The 27223-nt window shown below is 37.9% G+C and overlaps 1 protein-coding gene across 1 annotated transcript in view; it reads left to right on the plus strand.

Moving 5' to 3' along the window:
* The window catches only part of LOC131035853 (cytosolic endo-beta-N-acetylglucosaminidase 1), a 219624-nt gene that overhangs the window by 29042 nt on the left and 163359 nt on the right, over window positions 1–27223 (plus strand). Inside the window, exon 6 of the mRNA XM_057967598.2 lies at window positions 14894–15006. Coding sequence (XP_057823581.2) covers window positions 14894–15006 — 113 coding nt within the window. The remainder of the gene's footprint in view (window positions 1–14893; window positions 15007–27223) is intronic.

Raw genomic sequence — 27223 nt, forward strand, 5'->3', positions numbered from 1 at the left:
TATGATAAAATTGATACAAAGTAGTACAAGAAGGTCTCTATAGGTTTAATGAATAAACACAAACTATCACCGTCGTGGGTGAAACATAAGAATACTGTTGGTTATGAGCCAGCAATGCCCAAGTGCTCTGTCTTCATTTAAGCCTCCTCCAAGTGTGCTATGTGTTGTTCTCAACTCAGCATTCCCATGTCTCCTCAAAGTAAACATATCTCCAGCCAAAGGAGTGTCTTATTACACGATATTGAGAATCAAATGTCTAAAATGTCACGTGTATACATGCTGTTAGAGGAAGATAAGGCATATAGCTAACCTCTACCATAGCATAGCTCAAACAAGAAAAATGATATTCTGAGATAAAAAAGAGAGTGAGATTATACCAGCCAACATGAAGGCACACCAAGTTGGTAGGCTTCCTCAAAATGTCTTCAATTGTTCCTAGCTCACCACTCAGCAACCCTCAAGTGGGCATGTAAGGCATAGATGATCTAGATTCTAAGATGTTCAAGGGGAGAACACTTTAAACTGCAAGAATCTAGATGTGTTATATGTGCTGAAGCAGGATTAACAATAACTAAAGTTGATAATGAAAGGAAGAGATGTAAGAGAGATGCTGGAACTCATTCATCTGTTCACCTCATATGGTTTTTTGGATTACCACTAACCTTTTTAAGATCCATAACTGCATCACATTAGTGCTTTTGTTCATTACTATATTTTACACTAGGAGGTTACATAAGGAAATAACACACATGACTAGAAATAGCGATTGTTGTTGATTGTGCCACTCGATCTTCAACAACATAGGAAATTTTTATTGCCACTGGAGATGGAATATTGATGTTATATTCCCCCCATGATGTGAAATCTCCAATAATTAGAAACATAGAAAATAGAAGTACACATCACAAACAAAATGCCACCAAAGCTGATAAGTGTTGATGTGTAGCTTCGGTCAGATTCTTCAGGATCGACTTAACCATTCAACGTTTGAGTTGCCTATCGGCCTTTCATAGTCAATAAATGATATTGATTAATTACTGACCTTGCAACACGTAATTGCAAACCCGCCACTCCTTGTCATAAAGACTTATTAGTTAATATTGTCACCAAAGGATATTAATCAAATATAACTAATAGTTAATGAGAAGAAGTAATTATTAAGGAGACGTGATTGTTGATGAGGATCCGATCTTGGAAGAGACGTGTTGATTGGCTTCCTCCATCCACGTATATGATTCGATTTCTCCTCTCTTCCAAAGGTAATCGAATCATCTAACTATCAAGCAGATCGAATACATTCATCAAGCAGATTGAATACATTCACTTCAGCAGATTGCGCATTATCTGACAGATCATGATCTTTGTTCATCTTCAACTATTCAAATTGATCACACAAGCAGTTCGAACCTCAGCAGAATGGTATATCTTCTTCAACGATTCACAACAAGTGTGTAGACCTTCATCTTGAGTAGTAAGGAGGTTTTACAGCAGTCAGTGTGCATTCATATACAACAGATAGAAGACTATCTACAACAGGTGGAGAATCAACTATATTAAGCAATTCGTAGATCCTCAATTGTGAAATTATTGTCTACATAATCTGATCACCTAAACTTAACACGGTATCAAAACAGGCTTAAGGAAAGATCAGATCAGATTTATAGAAGCACTGTTATCTTCCACTATTGTTTTCAAGTTCGACTACTCCTATCAAACGTCAAGATGGTGAATGGAATTAGAGTTGAAGACATACTTGAGGGAGCATCAAACTTCGTATCTTGGAAGTTTAGAATTATGCTTGCCTTGGTTGAAAACGAAATAGATGAATTCATGAAGAAAGCCATAATGGAACCAACCGAAGAGGATGAGAAGCTTCAATGGAAGAGAAAGAACCACAAAGCAATGAAGATGTTGGTTGACTCTGTGAAAGATCACATTGTGCCAATTATCTCCAAGTTGGAAACGACATATGACATGTTCAAAGCATTAGAGGAAATGTATGAGATCAACAACACAAGCCGATCCCTTGCATTGAAGCAACAACTTCACCACATCAAAATGACGAAAGGAGAATCCATCACCTCATACTTCATGAGGATTACCAAATTGAGAGATCAACTCTCTACCATTGGACACACCATAGAGGGCAAAGAGCTAGTCATGTTGGCACTCAATGGCCTCCTTTCATCATGGGAGTCATTTATTCAAGGGATAAGCGCAAGATCAAGTTTGATCAATTGAAGATTGACTGCATTCAAGAAGAGTCAAGATTGGTAACGAGAGGCATTGGTCAAAGTTCTACAAATGAAGATATTCATGTTCTTGCCTCTCACTCCTCAAAGAAGAAGGGTAAGAAAGGACATTTCAAAAGGAAGAAAGATAAGGAATCCAATGATGGTTCTACATTCAAAAGAAGGAAGGATATTTCAAAAATCCAATGCTTTAGATGTGACAAATATGGTCACTATGCAATGAAATGTCCAACTAGGACTATGCCACAAGCTTCCATTGCGGACGTTGGTGAGACTCTTACACAAAAGGATTCAGATGGATTCATATTCTATTCAGCCCTTTCAAGTAATGTGCCTACCGATCACAATACTTGGATAATTGACAGTGGTGCATATCGCCACATTACCGGATTTAGAGAACATCTAAATGATTTGGTGGAGAAAACTACAAATGAACAAGTGACCATTGGAGATGATACTAGTTATTCCGTGAAAGGAGTTGGGACCTCTCTTCACCTAAATTCAAGCATTTCCTAGAAATTGAATGATGTACTATTTGTTTTGGGAATTAAGCGAAATCTTGTCTCCATATCAGCCTTGGAAGACAAAGGATATCGAATCGCATTCATGGATGGCAAAGTCCTTGCATGGCCAAAGAAATCAAATATCAAGACAACTCAAGTCATGGGTGTCTTTATAGACTTTGCACTCTTCCTCCTCAAGCCTCACTTCATGATTCTTGAAGCACTTGTGAGATTTGGCATAGAAGATTGGGTCACCTTCACTTTCGTGCACTACCTACAATGGAGAAGATGGTTACAGGCCTTCCAAAACTCAACCAGGAGCATGAAGGAACTTGCAAAGGTTGCGCGTTGGGTAAGAACACTAAAGGAAGACTTGGATCTATTTTTAAAAAAGTAAAGAATCTAATGAAGTACTTTTGAGATTTAAGGAATTCAAAGCTCTAGTAGAGAACATATCAGGGAAGAGGATCAAAGTCTTGAGATCCGATAATGGAGGGGAGTATACCTTCGGTAACTTCCATGATTTTTGCATTGAAGCTGGGATTAAGAGGGAGTTTTGTGTTCCCTATAATCCTCAACAGAATGGTGTGGCAGAAAGGAAAAATAGAACTACTGTGGAAGCAACCAAAGCCATGATCCATGATCAAAATCTTCAAACATCTTTTTGGGCTGAGGCTTCTAGAACTTTTGTCTATGTTTAAAATAGATGTCCTCACCACATTTTGGAGAATAAGACTCTCGAAGAAGCATTCACAGGGGTGAAGCCGAATATAAGTCATTTGAGGATCTTTGGTTGTCCAATGATAAAAGGACAAAGTTGGAGCCTTCTGGCAAGAAGGGGATATTTGTAGGCTATAGCGAAACATGTAAAGCCTACAAAATCTACATTCCAAGGAAGAAATTGATTGAGTTGAGTAGGGATGTGACATTTGAAGAGGATGTTGCATTCATAAAATCCAAGGGCATCCATGAGATGGACAGTGAAGATCAAGAGCCTCCTCAAATTATGGAAGAAGACCATACTCCTTAGATTCAGAGGGAGACTCATGAACTTGAAGAAGATGATGATCCAAATGTGCCCTTGAATCCTACCAATGGGCCTACTGACATTGTGATTGGTAAGAAAAGACCTCTTTGGGCAAGGAAAATGATGCAAGAGGTTGAAGGTTTTGCAGCCCCAAGAGGAACATTTAGAGAAAGTAAGAGACCTCGTAAGTTCTCTAGCTATGTTGCATTGATGAGTCAAATCATTGAATCAAAACCTTCCAGTGTTGAGGAAGCCACTAGTCAACAAGTTTGGAAAGATGCTATGGCAGAAGAGTATCAATCAATTCTAAAGAATGATGTTTGTGACATTGTACCTAGACCGGAAGGAAAATCCGTTGTTTCTTCTAAATGGCTCTTTAAGATCAAACATGCTGTTGATGGTAGTATTGAAAAATACAAGGCTTGGTTTGTGGCTAGAGGATTCTCTCAGAAGGAGGGAATTGACTATGAGGAAACCTTTGCTCTATTTTCTCAATACACTACAGTTAGATCCATTATAGCTATTGCAATGTCTAAAGGATGAAAGATTCATCAAATGGATGTAAAGACGACTTTTCTAAATGGTATAATTGAAGAAGTGTATATTGAACAACCTGAAGGATTTGTGGTACATGGGAAGGAATCTCATGTCTGCAAGCTGAAGAAGGCATTGCATGGCCTCAAGCAAGCTCCACGTGCTTGGTATGAAAGGATTGATCGTTACTTGATGGGCTTGGGTTTCTCCAAGAATGATGCAGATTCAAACTTGTACTTCAAGGTAATTAATGGGGAAGCATTAATTCTGATTCTTTATGTTGATGACATACTTATCACTGGAGAAGGTCATCTTATTATCAAATGCAAGGAGTTAGCTTCTGAATTTGAAATGAAGGATCTTGGTTTATTGCACTACTTCCTTGGGTTAGAAGTTTGGCATAAATCTAATGGGATCATTCTGAGTCAAGGGAAGTACACCATAGACATTCTAAAGAGATTTGGTATGATGGATTGTAAATCCATGGCCACACCTATGGAGACCAACTTGCATAAGTTAAGAGAAGCTGCAACTATTTCGAATCTGGTGGATTCTACACTATACAAACAAATGATTGGGTCTTTAATGTACCTAGTCAATACTAAACCAGATATTTGCTATGCAGTAAGTGCACTTTCCCAATTGATGTGTGAACCAAAGCAAATACATCTAGTTGTAGCAAAACATATTCTGAGATACTTGCGAGGCATAGTTGGATATGGCCTGAGATATTCTTCTGATATGAACTTGAAACTGCATGGATATACTGATTCCGATTTGCAAGATGTGTCACTGATTGGAAGAGCACCTTTGGTTGTTGTTTCAGTTTGGGTTCAACTATGATTTCTTGGTGCAACAGGAAACAATCTTTAGTAGCCCCGAGCTCCACAGAAGCCGAGTATATTGCAGCATGTGCGGGAGCACAAGAAGTAGTATGGCTTTGGAAGCTTCTTGCAGGATTGTTTGGACAATCGTTAGAACCTACAATTATCCTTTGTGATAATCAAAGTTGTTTAAAGCTTTTTGTCAATCCTGTATTTCATGACAGAACGGAGCATTTGGAGATCAAGTATCACTATGTTAGAGACATGGTGGAAAGGAATGCTATTCAGTTAAGATACATTAGTACTGATGAGCAAACAACAGACATTCTCACCAAGCCTCTCTCCAGAGTAAAGTTTGTGTACTTTCGAGGTAAGCTTGGTATGGTGGAGAATGAAGCCCTAGCTGAGATTAAGTCTTAGCTTCATTGATTTGTTTATATTTGTTTATATATATACCAAAGTTCCCAGACTCGGACTCGGCTCTGACTCAGCAAGGCCGACTCGACTCGTGACTCGACTCGGACTCGGCAATGACTCGGCAACGCCTCGGCAAAATAAGAAAACCCTTGAAATTTAGAGATTTTTAACGATTTAAAACTTGTTTCATACACCCATTATTGAATTAAGCTTAAAGACACTATAACATCATCAAATAGAAGCTAATTTGATCACATACATAAACATACATCCATCACATGCGTAGAAATGTAAATTGTAGCTGAAGGAATTAGAAAACATAGATATATAGAGTTATAAATGTTGTCCAATGTATATAAAATCCATGACTTCAAATGTTCCCAAACATATATGTAACTGTAAAGTGTAAACAAAAACAAGTCTATGGCTCAGGCTCTGGCTCAGCCTCGTCTATCTGCCTCCTAGAAAGGCATCTAAGGTAGGTCTTGGATGACTGAGTAGCCATAGTCTCTGCCTGTGATGTGCCAGTCTGAGTGGCCATAGGTGTTGGGGACAAGGGGACGTGTTTCCGGGACGAGGGGACCAAGGGCCTAAGTTTGGGGACGGGGGGGGTGGCGGGGTGGTGGTGCTGATATAGTTATACATATACATATAGTACTTGAAAAACTAGTTTTGAAAAGATGTATGACAGTAATACAGTATAAGAATTACATTTTCAAATGAGACTATAGGAAATTTGAAATACTAAATCTAAATACCAATTACCAAGATTTCTAAGTTGTGTTGTTATATGGAGCCTAATCAGAGTCAGAGGTTAGATTTTCACTACTTCTATCGGCGCGGTTTCCCCCTATATTTTTCAACGGGGGTTTGGGGGCAGCGCCCCTTGCGCGTTCCCTGTCGCGATACAGGGCGGGGTCGAGGGGCAGCGCCCCGCGAGGCCAAAAATACTTTTATTATTTTCTAAAGGCGTCGGGTGTTATAAGAAAGGGAAATGGCGAAAAAAGTCATTAAAAAATGTTATGATTTTTTTTTTTTTTTACTGCACTTTATTAAGTGACTCCAGCCGGGTCACGACCCTCGGACTCGGCGAGTTAGGGAATGACTCGCTTGACTCGGCGAGTCAGGCGAGTCACACCCTCTGACCCGTCCGAGCCCGGGTCAGGGTCACCGTGACCCGGCAGGGGTCACCCGGCCCGCTGACTCGCGTGACTCGCGTGACTTGCCGCGAGTCACGGAACTCTGATATATACTAATTACTAATGTATTCTTATCTTCAAAAGATGTTTAAAGTGTAAACTCTTGTTAATGCATTTCTCTTTGAGAGATACTTGAGGTGTAAGCCCTTCTCTCCACCCTCTGATATGGTTCATGGTGGATGTCATGTGTGTGACACCATGGCAAAACCACGTGAGAGAGTTCGTGGTGATCTTCTTGTACTTGTGTGTTTACCCTTTGGATGAGCCATGGTGAATATCATTGTTAGGTGACGATCTCACAATGATGAACATTTGTGCATCTTACCATCATTGTGAGGTGACGATCTCACAACAATGGTTGATATCTCCTGAGGTGATTTCTATGGATAAGCCATAATGGTGGATATTACGTGAGGAGATATCTATATATAAGCCATAATGGTGGATATCACATGAGGTGATATCTATGGAAAAGCCATGATGGTTGATATCATAGAGAGGTGATATCTTTCCCTTCCACATATGGGTGTAGCCATTGTGGTCAACATCACGATGAGGTGATGTGTCTTGTAGACATCTAGAAGGACCCTCCCTAGCTAAGAGGGAGTGTTGATGTGTAGCTTCGGTCGGATTCTTCAAGATCGACTTAACCATTCAACGTTTGAGTGGCCTATCGGCCTTTCATAGTCAATAAATGATATTGATTAATTACTGACCTTGCAACACGTACTTGCAAACCCGCCACTCCTTGTCATAAAGACTTATTAGTTAATATTGTCACCAAAGGATATTAATCAAATATAACTAATAGTTAATGAGAAGACGTAATTATTAAGGAGACGTGATTGTTGATGAGGAACCGATCTTGGCAGAGACGTGTTGATTGCCTTCCTCCATCCACATATATGATTCGATTTCTCCTCTCTTCCAAAGGTAATCGAATCATCTAACTATCAAACAGATCAAATACATTCATCAAGCAGATCAAATACATTCACTTCAGCAGATCGTGCATTATCTGACAGATCGTGTTGTTTGTCATCTTCAACTATTCGAATTGATCACTGAAGCAGTTCGAATCCTCAACAGACTGGTATATCTTCTTCAACAATTCATAGCAAGTGTGTAGACCTTCATCTTCAGCAGTAAGGAGGTTTTACAGCAGTCAGTGTGCATTCATCCATAGCAGATAGAAGACTATCTACAGCAGGTGGAGAATCAACTATATTGAGCAGTTCGTAGATCCTCAATTGTGAAATTATTGTCTACATAATCTGATCACCTAAACTTAACAATAAGCATCCCTATTGTTGGTGACTTATGAGAAGATGTTGAGTGTCCTCTTTCCTCTGTTGCCTCCTACCTCCAATCTTAAATTTATCTAAAACACATTCTTCATCATTGGGACATGATAACTCTTCATCATTGGCATAGTTCTTCCAATCAATTCTCCCATCCTAATCGTAGCTTTTTGTCTTTAGAATAAGACAAATTAAAGTTGCTGACTTGTTTTTGAATAAGACAATTTTTGTTTTATATGGCTTGCCTTTTTCTTTACGAAAGTGACCGCTGCCTTTAGTCTTTAAATAAGACAAAAATAATTGTCTCTTTCTGATTTTTGCCTCCCTTATGTTTTTTTTTTATTGATTTATATTACTCCAAGTTTTTGAATAAGACGATTTTTTCCAGCTTTTTGAATAAGACAAAATTTCCCAGCTTTTTGAATTAGACAAGTTTTGTCTTACATGCATTAAATATGGATCGCTGTGCTTCCAACCTCTGATCGCTGTCTTTCAAGACTCTCTTAATCTGATCACTGTCATAGTGTTTTGTTTAAAACAGATCGCTACCCGTGCCAAGTGTAAAAACGAGAACATACTGTAAACTGTAACCATGCTATCGTTGTATAATAAGACTGGAACTGTATTCACTTTATGATCAGACTAAGTTTTTATTTTTATCAGACATAGACTATATTGATCAACGAATTTAACCTTTCAGTGTATGAGATCAGACTGTAACTGTAAAGTATCAATCAACATGTGATGTAAAGCATAGTAGTCCAGACTTAGTATGTTATATACTATTGTTCTTTGATAGTGTTTATCGCTGCTTTGTTATACTTCACTTCTTATACATTAATTGTTTTTATAGGCTATACACATCAATCACTGCTCATTAGATATCTGGAATGATTTGCTACACATAACATTCACCTGCGTTTATTCCTTCCCATCGCTGCTCCATTGTCTTTAATTTCTGTCTTAAGTCACTGTTCTCTTATATTAAAAATAAATTTGCAGCTTACAGTGATAATGGGAGTCTCTTTTTAAAATAATTGCAGCTCTTTATTCTCTTTCCCAATTGCTGTCTCCTTGTCACTAGTCGCTGCATTATATCCTTTTCATTAATTTCTGCTAATACATTTATTACTTCCTTTTATTAAGATTTCCATCAATGAAATCGTTGTTCTCCTTATTGTCTATTCTCTGCTCTTAATTTCACTTTTAATGACAAACACTGATTCTTCTTTTGTTCTTTGGTTTGCTACACCATAGTCTCGTATCTTTCTTACTGAGTATTCATAGCGACTAATGGTTTTGGTTTATTCATCTTACATAGAATGCTACAACTGTACTGAAACTGATATACAACCTCTGTATAATGATGTCCATGCATGACTATTATCTGTAATCTGAACACAAGAATTCTCCCTGAACTTTGACATCAATGACTAACACTTGACATCAATGACAACATTATCTTTGCTCCTTTGACATCAATGACAACATTTCCATCACAAACCACCACGAACAAACAGAACTTCCAATATGCAATACCCACGAACAATTGCACAGAAAATCTCTTCCAAATCTAAAAGCAATTCTCCTCCCAAATTCACCACAATTCCTCAAAGCTACAACAATGCCAAAAACCTCTTCCAAAATTTCACACACCTCCAAAATTCGGCGAATCCCAAATAATAATGCAAAAACTCCCCTAAAAATTCTCAAAAAACCCTAAATAAAACTTAAAGCAAAAATCCTAAAAATAATAGTTGTAATTCACAAAATTCTTGCATGCATAAAAACTTAATTAGAAATTCAATGCAAAGCATAAGGCTCACTCCAGTTCCACCTTCGAAAACAATTAAAATAATATTTAAAATTAATAATTATTAAATAAAGGCTCCCAATTAATCAATAAAGCAAATTAAAATAAAATAAAAGAATAAATAATTAATTAGCAATTTTAAATATAAAATCTCCAAATAAAATAATCAATTAAAATGTCAAATAAATAAACAAATAAATAAATAAACAAATAAGTAATCCAATAAATTTAAATTTCCAAAAAGCTCCCACCAATAATTCCAATTAAAATAATATATTTAATAACATTAAACTCACAATGAATATTATTTATTAATTACACAATTAAACTTATGACATTATTAATAAATTAATTACCACAATATAACCAACCCATATAATAATTAAATAAATGACACATGATGACAACTTAACCAAAATGCTAGAACTAACGCTCATTAATGGGGCCCTCGCAGGTTAATCCAATGTAGAAAGGTGAGAAGATTTTAGTTTGGATCCCCCGGGAGCCTGGTTGGGTCAAGATAAACTTTGACGGTGCCACTCGAGGCAACCCGGGTCCATCAAGTGCAGGATGTGTTGCCAAAGATAGCAAGGGTTTAGTATTAGCAAAAGGGAAGCAGTGACTCCCGTTTGGGATGAATAACGAAGCTGAAGTGAAGGTTGCATTAATGGCTATTCAGTTGGCAACAAGAATCAGGGTGTCGAAGTTACATCTAGAAGGAGATTCCCAACTCATTATCCATGCTATAATTTTGGGGGGAGCTCAGTATTGGAAGATCGATCGGGAAATTCAAGAAATGAAGGAAAGATTAGCTTCTTTCCAAGGCTTCAAAATATCCCATGTTTGTAGGGAAGGCAATATGGATGTAGATATGTGTGCAAATCAAGCTTTTGCTCTCCAAGTGGGTGAAGTGAGTTTCAAAGTGGCATAATACTTGGTCTTTTAGTTGTCATTTAAAACTTAACGCCAATTTTGATTTGAAATTCATAACCGTTGGCTCGAATGGTGGAAGTTGACGGGCCTGAAGTTGAGCCTTAAATGTGATAGCTGGACGCTATACAGTGGGTTGTCTTAAAGATTGGAATCATAACATATCCCTAAGCATATCTTAGCGGATATGTTTTCCTGGCAGGGAGGAGTATTTAGTTGGTAAAAGTGGCGGTTGCCGGCAAACAGAGTACCCGATGCAGCAACATTAATGGTGACAAGCTTGTCTCACAAGTCTACCACCCTGGCTATTTGAGCCTCATTCATTTCGTATGTGAGGCAATTCTTGTAGCTTAACCGACAAGCAAGAGTCTTAGTAGGTTGAAGAGCGACAAAGTTACAGAGCTTGACATTTCAAGGTGGTGCTGTTGTGGAGTGTAGAAGAGCTTAGTCCTCAATTTGGCATGGAGCCCAACTTTTCACTAAAGGCAGCTAGACCAATAGTGGCCTTCTGGGGCCAAATTTTAGATGAAAGGCTATCCAACATCTTTCGTTTTGAAGATCATGATTTTCTAACAAGAATCGAGATTGTGTTAGGGGAAGAGTATTTAAGGGCGCAATACAAGTATCTTACGAATGCAGATATCATCTCCATGTTCACAACATGGTGTTTTGAATTGATCAACTTGGAGAAGGTGAGATGGATAGTCACGAACAGTGTGAAAGAGGAGTGGAGTAGGGGATTGGAGAGTTTTTTGTGTATGTTGCGAGATGGGAGTGGCTTTGTGTGCCCAAATGGAGTTTGGCTCCATGAGTGAATCCTGTCCTCCTCTGTGACCCTACCTTCTCTGGAGTGCAGACGATAACAAGGAGGTCTGTAGGGTGTCTACACAAATTGGGTTGCATGGAATCAAAGAGTATCTACGGGCATGTGAGAGACAAGACATTCGCAGGGAGTTGGAGAAATGGGGCCCGAGTGGCCATAAGTTGGCAGAGGAAGGTTCAGGCTCAAGGAAGAAACCAGCAAGGCACACTCTTTGGATTGGTTTCCCGCTAGAGAACAACGATGACCTGGATGATCCGGAAGACTCACAAGATGACGACACAAACAACGAAGGGAAAGGCAAGGAACTTGCATTAGCAAGTGGTTCTTAGGTTTACTATCCTATTTTGTTTTTTGAGAAATGTATATGTAAATGAACTTAGTCTGGTTGAATATGTAGCAGTCTAGGTGATAGGCGATCCATGGATGAATCTTTTGTTTCCAAACACTTTATTTTGATGGTCTGGATTTAGAAGAAGTCTCATAAAAACTATATGTATGCCATGCTTTTATATCAATAGAAATCAACATTAATCGATAAAAAAAATGCTAGAACTAACAAGGTATCGACTAGGCCTAGAATGTGATAGGACATTATATCATTCTCCGTTTTCAATTTGCCATTGGGATTAGAGACATGCTCAGTCCTGTGAATCTAGTCACGGAGTAAACACACTGTTGGAAAGAGAATCACAACGCCACACCCTGCTCGCAATGAGTGGTATGACATCATCCCTTCCATGAATACAGATACATCATAATGAAGACACATCATCAATAACATCAAGATTGTCATTGTATCCATTATAATTTTGAAGAAATGTGAGCTCATAACATGGTAACATCATAAGTAAACATAAACCACTAAATATGCATAAATAACCAATCATAAATTTCAACACCAACATAGTCCATAGTATATCATCATCCACATAAAGCATTATGTATCATTTGTCAACATGTAATAACTATAATCCACTAGAATCATCAAGCATAAACAAAACCATAACATCTACCAAGAGTATCATAAATGTATTCTCAACTAGTCCATAAATGCCTAACAATGCATCAAAATAAAAGTGTATCAAGGAGGGACACTACAAAGCTTTTAGCCAAAGTTTGGAATCCACAGAAAAAGATTTGAAAATTTGGCATGAGATGGATCAGGTTAAGTTAGAAATCTTGTGTAACAATATGGTGATACCAAACAGGGAGAGATACATCGAATTTGAGGAGTTTACGGTTAATAAGTCATTGGTTAAATTAAAGACCTTATTAAAGATGTACAGGTTACTCTTGAAATGAGTACTGAGGTGGAGCATGATGTCATCTCTAATTTTGAGAAAATGTCTTGCAAAATCTTAAGTCGGGATGAAGAATTGCTCCTTGAAGATCTGATACTTTATGAATTGGTGTCAAGGCTTTGTCAGGAACTGGAATCCGAACAGTTTACAGTGGCTTCAATCCATTGCTTTGTGAAATGCCAAATTTTCCTTGACAGGATGCAGACTGTTCTTGAAGAACATAGAGTAGTGACAGTCAGATATTTTGATGTCATCATCAAGACTATTGCTATTGCAAGGAATACAACAGGACTAAATCCTGATGAATTGTAGGAATCAATTGACAAGTTTCAAGCTTTCATGTCCAGGGAGAGAGAAGAACAAGAAGTGTCTCATGACACTTGTATTTTATTTCTGTTTATGCATTTTCTTTTCGACAAATTACATGTAGTATCAAAACTTGTCATTATAAGTAATCTCATTACTTGTAATCTTGTAACTTGTAATTGCGTGTAAACAAATTACAAGTTGATTAGCAATAGGACTGTAATTTGAATAAGTCATAGTTAGCTATAGTGGTTGTGGAAAAAGTCTTAGTTAGTTGGACTTCTCCCACTTTTTGCTCTTAGCCCCTCACCTATATATACGGGAGGGTGCTGTAATATCTATCTTTTTTAGCAAGCAAAAAAGCTCTGCAAAAATTTACAGTTATAAAGATTTTGTGCTTTATACTTGTAAATTGTTTTCTCAAGTAATATCAAGAAAGCTTTTGAGTTTCAAACTTTGTGTTGAAGCCTTGTTCTTATATCCATTGTGTTTTTGCATCATAGTGGTATATTTTTCTGAATTTGCTTGAGTTGTTGAAAGGAGCTTTAGTTTGATTTCTTGTAGACTTTATGTTACAAGTATTAAGGATTAAATTATTACAGCTAAGTGTTCATAATAGAGAGGAATTGTAAGACTTTGTGCTTGTAGTTACTCCTATTTGTAGTGGTTTAGAAGTGCACCATATCAGTAGACTTTGTGCTGTTAGATGTTGTACGTTGTTCTTATCATTTTGAAAAGGTAGATAGGATAGTGGAAAGTAAAGACTTTGAGCTTTGTTTTTATTTTTCGCGTCCCGGGGAAGTGACATGATACTTTGAGCTTTCGTCGAAACTTCACTTCCTTTTTGTATAAACATTCTTGTTATTGTTAAAGTTCCTTAAGTTGCTGTATTTGTTTTCTTAACTGTTGTTTCTTTTCTAAAAAGAGAAAAGAATACCATCTTTTTTGAAGAAAGAGAAAAGGATGTTGTCCTGCCCAAATTAGATTAGTGTTTAGTTGCTAGTAATAGTAGAAAAGGGGGAGCCTTCCTTTAAATTAGGAGAGTTTTTAACTCACACGCTGGGCTGAAACCACAATTTTGCACATCTTCCTAGGTTTACAAAATTTTCAACCAACAAATATTATTGGCCTAATCCAACAACAACTAGCATGTTTACGTACTTTGTCATATATTAAAATACATATTCTTGGTTTTCAAATGCATGGATATCAAGAGCAAGATTTTCAAATATAAATAAAGGATGTTTTTATGTTTGACAGTTCTTTTAGGTTTGAGGGATAATAGGAATGCTGTTTGGATATCACCTTAAGATTAGCTTTGGTACATCTATCAATTGAGTTCTATTCTGTCTTTTTCTTTGGAACATTTATGCTCCTTAGGCACAACTAGTCTATGTTTGTTATTCTGCATCGTGACAGGTAAAATACTAATGGGTTTTCTAGATCATCTTATAATTGATATGCAATTAATTATCTATTCTATTGACCACTTTTGGGAATTTGATTCCAATTAAAGGTAGCTAATATTCACTACATTTGTGTAAGTACCATATTGAATAATTGGAAAGGCTTGCAACATTTGTTACTCAATGCAAAACATCAATGGTTTCATTTTCTGAATCCCTAGTCTTTATTAATAACTCTTTGTTGGATGGTGTTCCAGACAGATGTTGCCATAAAAGTTGCAAAAAATGCTTCTGTATCTGTTGCAATATTTGCTCCAGGATGGGTGTATGAGACTGACCAAAAGCCAAATTTTGAGGATGCAAACAATCGGTAATATTCTCTAATTACATTTGAAGCTTTTAGAGAATTATATTTCCATTCTTATAACAGACAAATTCAAAACTAGTCAAGAATCGCCAAGATGTTTGGCCTAAATTAATCTATCATCCACCCTTTCCCAAGTATGTCCATGGTGTCAGTACTTTGGAGTTAAGAAGATGAAATCAAACCCTTAAAAAAGAAATGTTAATTAGTCATGTTGCCCATAGCATTAGAGGAGGAAAACATATGAAACTTATCACAATTTAGTTACCAAACAGAAGGACGAAGTAAAGACAATGATGCACGTGTTATGTACAACTTCAATTGTATGCAAAATGAAAGAGTGATTTTATTACTATCAATAAAAATGTAATATAGAACGAAATGGTGATTTTATCACTATGGATTAAAATATGTATATGGAATCAATCCAATTTGAGAGTTAAACACACTTTGAGTCTGACATGAATGGGAATATGTGATGAAAGAGCAATTTCAATATGCAAGGTGTAGTGGTTTAATTGTCTATTTTGAGACAACTCAAACCAGAATAGTATGTGAGGTAAAACCTCTCTTTAAATTATAAAGGTAAGTTCTTGGAGATGTGAACTACCCTAGATACTTAGCTTTAGAGAAAATATGTGGGAATTGATTGTGAACTCCCCACACCCTTGGATCACCTACAAAACAAAAATAACTTTCCACAAGAGAATGGCAAGAGAAGCTTTCTTGATTATGGATGCAAAATTGAATTGATTGAATATGAAATGTACATAGGATGCCTTGCTTATAAGACAAGGTTTATAGGTAGGATTAGACAAGATTATGACATGTGTCTTAATACTCTCTTATGAGACAACTAACATGATAAATATTAAATGACCTAGGACAAGCAGTAAATGTCAAGATAAGATCACATGACAACTAAGACTTCTAGAAAGATTCCCTAGGATCTAATTAAACTTAATATGTGAATATGACCTACTAATGAACTAGATAGGTAAAATACCTTATTCACACCAATACCGCCTTTAAGTGCAACTTAGAGAGTAGCATATTATTATGCAAATGATGTAATGCATGAAGATTATAATGATTATGGGTCCCAACTACTAGGCCGTGCTAGGTACCCATTTACAATGCAATCTCTCACAAAAAGAGAAAAGGATAAAATCCAGTGGGACAAAACTCCTCTCCTAAAGAGAGAAAAGATAAAAACAAGTGATGAAAGATGGAGGAATCAATAATGCTCTCCTCCCCCCATTGGATTACATCCATCACAAATATACAATCAATTATTTTTCCATAAAAAGGAATGATAGAGATGATGCAACCCTCCCAAATGTGTAATGTCCTACAAAATTGGTGAATGGTTGAAGACCAAATATAATCCAATGTCTACAAATAACATTTCTCCCCTTGGGAAGAAGATAGACAAAGTATAAATGTAGGAATGCTTCCCTTTTTGGATAGGAATTGGTAGAAAGATTCCAAATGTATGAAGATATTTGCTCATGTGTCGCCAAGTCCTTTGTAGATGATGATGCCACAATTTAATAAAGTACATACCCAATCAAGATTGAAGGTGACAAAACTAGGGTCAAGTGCTAACTGATTTTGAGCTAGATCCAAGGATAGAGATGATGTGACATTAGTTGTGCCATGACTGTCATCAATTAGGATTGTTAATCCCTCAAATTTGAAATGTGAGACTCCACAAACAAGGCTGAAAACCTGCCAAGTAATCATCCTACAAATATTTATTCTAAAGACATTAATTTACTTGTTGCAAAGAATTACTAAAAGATCTCAATGAATCAACAACAAAATCTTGATGTGTGATCTCAATTGGAGAAGTGGGAGCTACCTCTTGAACATCAAGATGCTCAAGTGTTGCATTATATTCAAGCTCCTATGAGGTATCATCTTCAAAGGGTAGATTATTAACATCATCAAGTGTAATGAGGCAATATGATTTAGGATCATTTGGGAATGGAGGATTATGTGGATCTCCATGGATCTTCCAAATCTTGGTCCAAAATGTGCATGGGTACCTGATTTATGAGATAGGATTGTAGGTCTCTCTGAAGATGCTTGTGCTTATGATTGTACCAATCAATCCTATGATATGATCATTTTTATTAACCCAAATTGATTTCTTCCATTGTGTTTTTGGCTCAAGGATAAGTCCATAAGGATGAGGGAAAAGATTGAGCTGCTTGCAATATGTCATGTTGCCTTTTTTGCCAAAATACATAATTGTCCTTAGTGAGAGCCCTTTTTTGCACTGGATTAAGGTGTGATGGACATTTTTGATTAATGAGATAGAAGGTTATGTCATCATACCACTCGTCTGGCGAGACTTGTTCAATCAGGTATTGCTGATGTACAATTCTTGAGCATTCAGATGCGAGAGTCTGCGTCAAAGCCTGACCTCGTACTAGTTTCATGGGCTGAATTTCAATGTCATGCTCTTGGATGATGGTCACCCATTTACCTCTCCTTTCGCCTAGCTCGTTCTACATCAACAATGTCTTTACTGCAACATCCGACACTATGGCGTATATCTTACTCCTTAGTATATAATGCTGGAATTTTCTAATAGCTTTGACCAATGCATAGGCTTGCTTTTCAATATTCGGGCATCTCAACTCAGCTTCTTTCAGCGGAGTGCTCATGAATGCTATTGGGTGTTCTCCCTCTTCCTCCTTTCGCTGAGTTAAAATTGCTACACAGGTGTGTTCAAAAGCGAAAGAATATATGTAGAATGGCCATAGGTAATCTGAGCTTACCAAAACCGGAGCTTGGACAATAGCTTGTTTGATCTTCTCAAACGCTTTTTTGGTTACTGGGGTCCACTCTATCTTAGCATCTTTCTTGAGCATGTCGTTGAGCAGGCGAACTATTTCAGCAAATCTAGTTATAAATTTTTTGACAAAATTTATCTTCCTGAAGTATGACTTAAGTTCCTTTTTGCTTTCGGGGAGATTGATTTGCAATATGGCTTTTATTCTATCGAGGTCAATTGAGATCCCCTTTTCTGAAATAACATGACCGAGAAGCTTACCTTTGGTCACGCCAAACATACACTTCTTGGGATTTAGAGATATCCCGAACTGGCGACAATGCTGGAAAACTTTTCGTAGATCATTCACATGGTCTTCTCTTTGCTTGGAAAAAATTGTCAAGTCAATCCATATAGATAATGATGCACCGGCCTACAAGGTCCTTAAAGGTGATGTCCATGGCACGCTAAAATGTGGCTCCTGCATTGATCAAACCGAAAGGCATCCATCTATAAGCAAACACTCCCCACTTGGTGGTGAATGCGGTCTTCAGTCGATCTTCATACTCGACCATTACTTGGTTGTACCCGGAATATCCATCTAGAAAAGACATCATCTGGGATCCATTGACCATCTGCAAGACTTCATCAAGTGAAGGTAGCGGATAGTTATCCTTTTTTGATGCTCTGTTCAAATTGCGGAAGTCGACACACAATCTGATTTCACCGCTCTTTTTCCTTACGGGAACTAGGTTAGCGACCCAGGTAGAATGTCGCACTGGAAAGATAATGCGAGCAGCCAACAATTTTTTTACTTCTTGATAGATCAAAGGCTCGAGGAGGGCATTCATCGGCCGCTGTCTTTGTCTAAAAGGCTTTGAGTCTGGCTTTAGGGGTATAGTATGAGTTATTACTGAAGTGTCATAAGTCTTAAGATCCTTGTACCCCCAAGCGATGATATCTGGGAATTCTCTCATGTTCTTGAGAATTTCGTCTCTTTCCTGAGACGTACATACCTTGCCAATCAGCACATTCTTTTGATTTTCTTGTGTGCCAATGTTGATCCTATCGCAAGCGCCTCCTTCAGAAGTACCTTCCTTACGGGATTTGAGCTGGTCCCAGTCAAAGATCCTTTCTAACTGCACCATACCTCTGGGAATGGTGTTTGTCTTAAGATTCAAGACTCCCTTGATGTCAATCTCGACTTCTTGTGGTTCCTCTTCATCAATGATTTGCTGCAAACACATCCGAGCTTGTGATGAAATCAATAATGTGCCTATCATCATCAAACACCTGAAAATTAGTGACATTGTCCGGAACGGATGGGATTGATGTCAACTCCACTGTGAATTTTTTCAAACTTTGCATAGACAGAGGCTCGAGGGAACTTGCGGCCTGTGCCAATGAATCAACAACCTGATTCTGTGATCGGAAGATGACTTTGATGTTGAAAGAATCAAAACTCTTGATTATATCCCACACATGGTTGCGATAGATGCTGAGCCTCTTATCATGGCATGTGTATTGTTTTTGAACTTGCCGGACTACCACCTCTGAATCTCCGAAACAGTGTAGGATTTGAACTCCCTTCTTGATGGCTAGCAACAAACCATGAATCAAAGATTCATACTCTGCTATGTTGTTAGTACAGTGAAACTATAGTCAGTAGGAGGCCAAATAGGTTTCACCGGTAGGACTTATAAGTTCTACCCCTGCTTCGGCTCCTCGCTTGGATTTCGAACCATCAAACCTTAAAGTCCAAGTCTAATTTATGCCGACAACCTTATTGGTTGCGATTGTTGGGCTCACTATTTCATTCTTTTCTTGCTCAGGGGGCCTCCGTTCAGGAATCTCGGGGAAAGCAGTATCCTCTTGCCTAAGAGTATGGGCTTCCAGCACCTTTGAATGTCTCTTCCATACCTAATTTAATGCTATTCTGCATAATGAACATGTCATTTCTGAATGGGCGACATTGTGAACTCTGCACCAGTCTGGTAAAAGTAAATCCTTAATAGAATCTTGGCGGTCTAGATGCTGCATCTGCTCTGTGTATTTGCAGAAATTTTTTTTAAAACTGCCGAACAACTCATTTTATTCTTGGGATGGCATCATCTTATCATAATTTTCAACAATTCCTCCCAGATCCTGAACTGGATTTGAGCATTGTACCAACAAAACTTCGTTTGTTCAACCCATGTCAGCCCTGTAAGTGCCCATAACTGATTCTAGAAACAGGGTCTCATTGGCCTGGTTATATTCGGTAATCATTAATTTAAGCCTAGGTTCAGACTCAATCCAGATTTGATTTGCGACACCTGTCCATTATACATCCCTCTTAGCACCTCTCTCTTTCCTTCGGACATAAACTTCAGCTGCATTGTTTGTAGATTTAAAGTGATCTCACCAAGAGATCGCAACCACTGAATGCCAAGAACTGCATCATGAGTTCCTCCAATGCTCACCACAAAGAAGTCATCCTTGATTTCATAATTTCCCAACTTCAAAGACATGTTGGAAATCATTCGGTTGCAAGAGATTGTTGAACCATCAGCTACCATAACTTTGAATTCCTTAACCTCCTCAGTTATCAAGCCTCTCTTTGCCAGAATCCTTTCATGAATGAAATTGTGAGTTGCTCTAGTATCAATGAGGGCAATAACTCGGTGCTCTCCAAGCACTCCCCGAATTCTGAATGGCTCATTTTTCTGAATGCTAGAGTTGAGCAACTACACCCCTATCTTCTTGATCACTTTCAGGCCCTTTTGGAACCTCTTCATACTCACTTTCCTCCAAGTCAGTTTGGTGTTCTGAATTTTCAGAATCTGATCCATTAGCAGAATATGCCTCCATTTGACGTACATTGCCCTTTCCATGACATCTATGACCCGGGGCCCAAGGTTCCTAGCAAGAGTAACATAAATTCTTCCTTCGGAGCTCTTGGCGGAGCTCATCATCCATCCGAGAAGGGAACTTATTGGTCTGATTTGTAAATTTCTTTTTATCCTTTCGATAGGAGAAAGGCTTGGACAAAAATTTAGACTTAGGGGTAGCCAACTCCATAGTTTTTGACTTCTGGATTGCTTCAGCCAAGGTGGGCGGATCAAAGGCTTTAACCCAACCTTTCAATGGTTCTTCAAGTCCTTAAGTGAATAGGACCACTAACCTCTTCTCAGAAATACTACTAACCATAACTGAAAGACTTTGAAGCTCAGTTATGTAAGTGTCCAAAGAGCCCTGCTGTTTGAGTTGTGCAAGCTCTCTAAATTTCACCTCTGGATCCTTAGTATCAAATCTTTCGATCAGCTTGTTGGTGAATTCCACATAGGTATTGATCGAGCTATGGCCAAGGGTGACCAACCCATGGTACCACCACTCGTGAGCAGCACCGTCCAAGTGCAAAGTAGCGAACTTGATGGTATCTTCTTCAGGCATTGGCCTGAAGGACAAATAGCTGTCCAACTTTTGAACCCAAGCTCTAGCCGTACACTTATTGCTCCCATCAAAATGAGCTAGAGTCACCTTTCCAAGAGCTTGTTGATAGTCTCTCGAAGCGGAATAACGGTTATCATATCTCCCTTCCCTTCTCTTCTTCTTATTCATGAATTGATGCAGGGTTATGATGTTCTGAATCTCTATTGGAAGAGAGGCATACTCCATGTAGCTTGCTCTTATCTCATTAGCCATGGGTACTTCCACTTTAGGTGGCGATGCTTCCCTTGGAAGAAATACGAGTTGCAACGGTCTTGAAATAGACCCAACAGGTGTTCCACCATGGTTGCTACTTTGGTTGCTTCCATTCCCATTTCCTCCAGAGTTGTTAGAGGTGCTGGCATTATTTCCATTGGTGTTTTGATTTTGAACTCCACCAACGTTCTGAGTTAATGTAGCCAACAACTGGGACATCATATCCATCATACTATCAAACGTCTTTTCAACTCTCTCTGCAGCCCCATTTACATCTGACGTTCTCTCTGCCATAGTATCAACTGAATCAGTTGATCCATTGCTTTCTCTCTGTTTCTCAATACCTCTGAAAATGTCTCTTCCACTGGGATTGAAGGAATTTGATACTGCTGCCTTCTCTGTTTTAATATTTGATGTCTTCGTCAGTCATGGAGAACCCTTATCACACAGGCTGGCAAGATAAGTGGCTCTGATACCATTGTAATTTCCCCCTTAATTTTTTTTCAATTATTTCAGTTTACAATCAAAACAAACACTAGTTAGGGTTAGAAAATGAAATCCCAATACTACTGAAAGTAACCCTTTCCACCTTTTGATCACCGAGAGCCCAATCTGGGAGGGTGAGAGCATACTGTGTTGAGGCGATCGTTGGATGCAAGAAATTGAAATTGATTAAAATACTTGGGTGGCAAGCCAACCCCTTCCACTTTTCAGCGGGATAGTGAGAATACTGAAAGATCACTTGGTGGTAAACCAGCCAAGGACAAGCCAAGAAACTAAAGTAGCAATCACTCTACCGCTTATCCAACAGGAGGACTAGAAATGAAATTACAAATCAACTCTACCGCTTATGTATTGGGAGGTTCGTATTACAATATTCAAAGTAGGCGGCAAAGCTAGTCTCTTCCACTTATGCAGTGGGACTAAGAGCAATAATCCACTTAGATAGCTGTTAGTACCACTAACTAGCTATACAATGCACATTATGGATTACAAATTAAGAGAAATCACTATCCCAAAGATAGGTGGCAAGGCCAGCCTCTTCCACTTTGCAGTGTGTCTAAGAAAGATCAATAGAAATTGTTGTTAGTATTACTACCAACATTACAATGTGAATCATAGAAGATAAGAATGAAGAACCAACAACTGCAAACAATTACCAAGATCTTTCTCTCCACACCAAAGAACCCACACACCCTAAAACCAACTCCACACAAGAAGACACTCTAAATCAGAAAATCTCTAAATCTGATATACTCCCAACACACTAAAAACACACAGACCAGCAACACCAAATCCCACTAAAACACTCACAACTCGCCCAATTCTTAACCAAATGACATGAAATTGAAAGCATATGATCAGTAGGAGGTAGGCGATCAATCCTAGTACAACAAAACATGGCAAATTGACCCCAATAATTTATGCATGCATCCCAAAGCATTCAGCCACATGGTACGACCAACTAGGGTACGATTTTGCAAAAATAAAATCCCAAACACCATTTTAGACTCTACAAACTCACAAAATGAATCACCCAAACCACAAAGAGAGATAGAAGAAATACCCAGAACGAGAAGAATGACACACTGAGACCTGCAACCAAGAATCTACTTCAGCACACTCCGCGACCAGCAACAAGAACACTTGGAAATCCACACAAATCTTCACCACATTGAGTCGAATCTGCTCCTTTGGATGAGAAACAATCATACATTTAGCTAGGTGCCATCTCTCAAGCACGAAACTGAGGCACTAGGAGGTATGCATTCCTCGAAGTAAGAGTTTGACAACATTTTGGCAGCACTTCGTTATCAAAGCAATAATGGATGCTCCCAAATGAAGGCCAAGGCACTTATTTATAACCTTCTCCCCAAATCGAACTTCTTTTCCCTGCAATATGAGATTAAACAATGGCATTCAAATTTTCTTTAATTTACATTTCATTTCACTTCATTTCAATACCTCACCAAATCGCCCAAGTCATATCCACCCTTAATCGCCACTTTGATAAATATAATGCTTATAAAATAATATTGATGAAATTGCACTTTGGTGTCTCAATATGAAGGTGGAATATTTCGCCAAATAGACTTAGGATAAAAATAATATTTCCCTTCTCTAAGTCGTCCAAGATCATAGCATAGTCATCTTATTAAAATTGCCAATAATATGTAAAGTGAGTGCTCAACAATGACTTATAAATAATAATATAACTTAGGCAATCTTAGAAAATCGTCCAACTTGCCCTAAGTTATAATTTAATTAAAAACACCATGGCGACCCCTTGAAGTCACAACACAAATTACGCCTAGGCCATGGGGAATAATAAAGTATTAAAAAATACTTTTTCTTCCAAAAACTGAATACTGCCAAAATGAGTTGAGGCCAAGGTACTGAACTACATTGTAGAAAATAGTCATCTAAGTTCGAATACATGATCCTGCCAAAAATAACACTGCCAGACGTAGCCACTGAGCTGAGTTGCAGAAAAATAGTACTTACTATAAATAGCATACTGCTAAAAATATTAAGTGTGTCAAAAGTAATTTTCATCACATTCTGAGCAGCAGTCATGACTTACTAAAAATAGTAAGTCCGGAAATCATCTTCGAAGAATTTGCATGTCAAACCACGCTGGAGCTCTTAAAAAACCCAGAAAAATCCTATAAAGTAAACAACCGTCAAGCTGTCGCAATTTACTAAAAATAGTAAATTCAGAAATCTTGTTTGATTGGAATGCATGTTATACCATCCTGAAGCTCATGAAAAACCCAGAAAGAATCTATAGAGCAAATTGTAGAAGTCATGCAAACACCTCTCCGAAAACCTTCCTGAAGACAAAAACCCTAATTTAGTCTCTAGTTAGCCTATGGGTTTCCAAAATAGGCTAAGACTCCATCCATCAGTCTAGAATTGAGAAGGGGACATTATAGTACGGATGTACCTGTACCTGTACCCAAGGAATTTTTTTTTGCCAATTCTGCGAATTTGTACCTGATTCTGTATCCATATTTGTACCCGAATCAGTAACTTAGCTTGTAGGCTAATGGAGTGATTAGGGGTCCCTTTGTGGGTGTTTTAGGGCTTTCTAGCTGACCCTTTGGTTGTTTATTTCAGTACTCTCCTTCTCAGAGATTTAGTTTTTTGGTGGTTTGCCTTCCAAAGGTCTTTCAGGCTCCATTTGAACATACTATTTTTAGTAAGTCCCTTGAGCATTTCGGTCCCATACTATTTATAGTAAGCCATTTAGATCGTTAGAGTGTACCTTGACTATTAATGGGTAGTTGAAAGAATTAAATAAATGTCCCAATATTGGCATTTATTGCAGTAAATGATTTAATATTAAATTTTTAAAGTTTGACTTTATATTATAAGGGGATATAAGGGGTCTTTTTTGCATAAATTATATTAATGATATAAAGTCAATTATTAAGTCTAATTGGGACGCCAACTTTATTAAATGCGATCAAGTGAAATTAAATTAAATTTATTAAATGCATTTAATAATTGGAGGCTTATAAAAGGTTAATTGAAGTCTTTTTTGGTATTCATTCACTTATTCATTTTGGAGAAAATAGTTGGAAATCAAAGAGCAAGGGTTTTGTTGAAGCTACAAGCTTTTTGGGAACGAAAACACTGAGAGGGGACAATAGCTATAGGTTTGAGATATCATCCAAGGGTATTCAGTAGATAATCTCATCTAGAGATTATAGTTATTTATTGGATTTTGATTTATAGAGTTGAAAAAGGGCATTCAAAGGATTAAATCATTTGCAGATTTTAGACAGGTTTGAGATATCTCCCAACCACGCACTGATACGAACCACCACACAAATGTTCCTGGGGGGTCTGCAATAGACCCCAGGCTGCTGGCAGTTAACACTGGAAGGAACCTGGCCATTGTGGAGATGGGTATCCTTGGCACCATTGTAACCGATACCATCGTTGATGGTGGATCAGGAGTGAATGTTCTTCTAGAAGAAACCTGGCGAAAGCTGGGGAAGCCAATGCTGTGGCCATCTACATTCAATCTGCTGGGAGCAGATCAAAATGGAATCAAACCCATCGGGACACTAATGGGCCAACAAGTTACCATCGGGACGCAACCTTTCATACTAGACTTTGTGGTAATCCCACTAAAGAAAAAAGGGTATGATGCGATCTTAGGGAGAGGGTGGTTGGTGGCAGCCAAGGCCACCCACAACTGGAAGAAGAACACTTTGTCTATTTATTCATAAGTTTTTTTGTGGATCTCTGTTGATTTTGGGTACTAGCTCCTTGTCTTTCTCAAGTCTAGGCGACATCTATTGCTGGTTTGCTGGGTTATTCTCATTGATTTGGATTTAATAGAGCAAGTTGAACTTTATGCCCTAGCTGTACTATGCTGGAGAGTGTCTTGGATTGCGTGTTAATTTTTTTCTCATTGTTTGTTGTTGTTTCTCAGCTCTATTTGAGTCGCCTCATGTCTAGGGCTCATTTGAGTGTCTTTTGAAGTTATTTGGCTGGGTTATGAGTGATTTAGGAGTGAATTTGTGGAGTTTAGCATTGCTGGTCTGAGTTTTCCAGCTTGCTGTTCATGTATATCAGATTTTAGAATTTGGAGTTTGGAGTGATTTTTGGGAGTGTGAGTTTTTTGGTATTGTGGGAAAGGAACTGATTATCATTTGTAGTTGTTAGACTTGTTATCAACACTTGATGTGCCATTTATATTTACCTTTGTAATGCTGATTAGTAGTACTAACAACAAGTTATATTGTGAATTGCTCTTAATTTCCCACTGAATAAGTGGAAGAGGCTGGCTTGCCGCCTATCTTATTTATTGTACTTCTGTCCTCCCGCTGAATAAGCAATTGAGTAGATTGTTGTTATAATTCAGTCCTCCCGCTGAATAAGTGGTAGAGTGTTTGTTTCCAGAATTGTAATGATTGTCATCCCGCTAAAAAGTGGTTGAGTGATTCTTCTCAGTTGTTCTTGCTCGCTGCACAAGCGGAAGGGGCTGGCTTGCCGCCCTGCATTGTATTTCAGTTGATTTATTGGAGCTAATGATCCCCTATTCACCATAAGCTCTCACCTTCCCACATTGGGCTCTTGGTGATCACAAAGTGGAAGCGTTCTCTTTCAGCAGTATTGAATTTATATTTCCTAACCTTAATGGGTGTTTGTGGTGTTTGAAAACTGAAAAATTTGAAAAAAAAAGGGGATATTTCAATGGACCATCATATTGTTGGCCAAGATTGAATTTTTTGTCTTTGCTCCCTTTAGTAGGTGGAGACTAAGGACCATTTCATCTTTAGATGCCCCATTTACTATGAGAGTTTAGGGAGATATTATTATCTCTACAAGGAATCAAGCAATATTCTCTCTATTTTCTTTGTATATTAAAACCAATAGTTCCTAAGCCTTTATCTTTGTGAGGTCATCACCGTTTGGTGTAGATTCTTAGAAGGGGTATCTAGCTTAGAAACGAGACTTAGACTCAGTGAAGGTGACTCTACTTGGGACTCAGCAAAAAAACTCGGTACAAACTCAGCAAGTGAAAAACCCAAGAACTTTAGAGATTTTTAAGGATTTAAAACTTGTTTCATGCACTCTTTATTAAATAAACTTTAAAGACATAGTAACATCGTCAAATAGAAGCTAATTTGATCATATACACAAGTATACATTGATCACATAATTATAAACACAAATTATAGATGAAGTAGCACACTTAGATATTTAAATATTGTCAAATGCATATAAAACTCATGGAAT

Source organism: Cryptomeria japonica, chromosome 7, assembly GCF_030272615.1.
Source record: "Cryptomeria japonica chromosome 7, Sugi_1.0, whole genome shotgun sequence".
NCBI classification, from domain to species: Eukaryota; Viridiplantae; Streptophyta; class Pinopsida; order Cupressales; family Cupressaceae; genus Cryptomeria; species Cryptomeria japonica.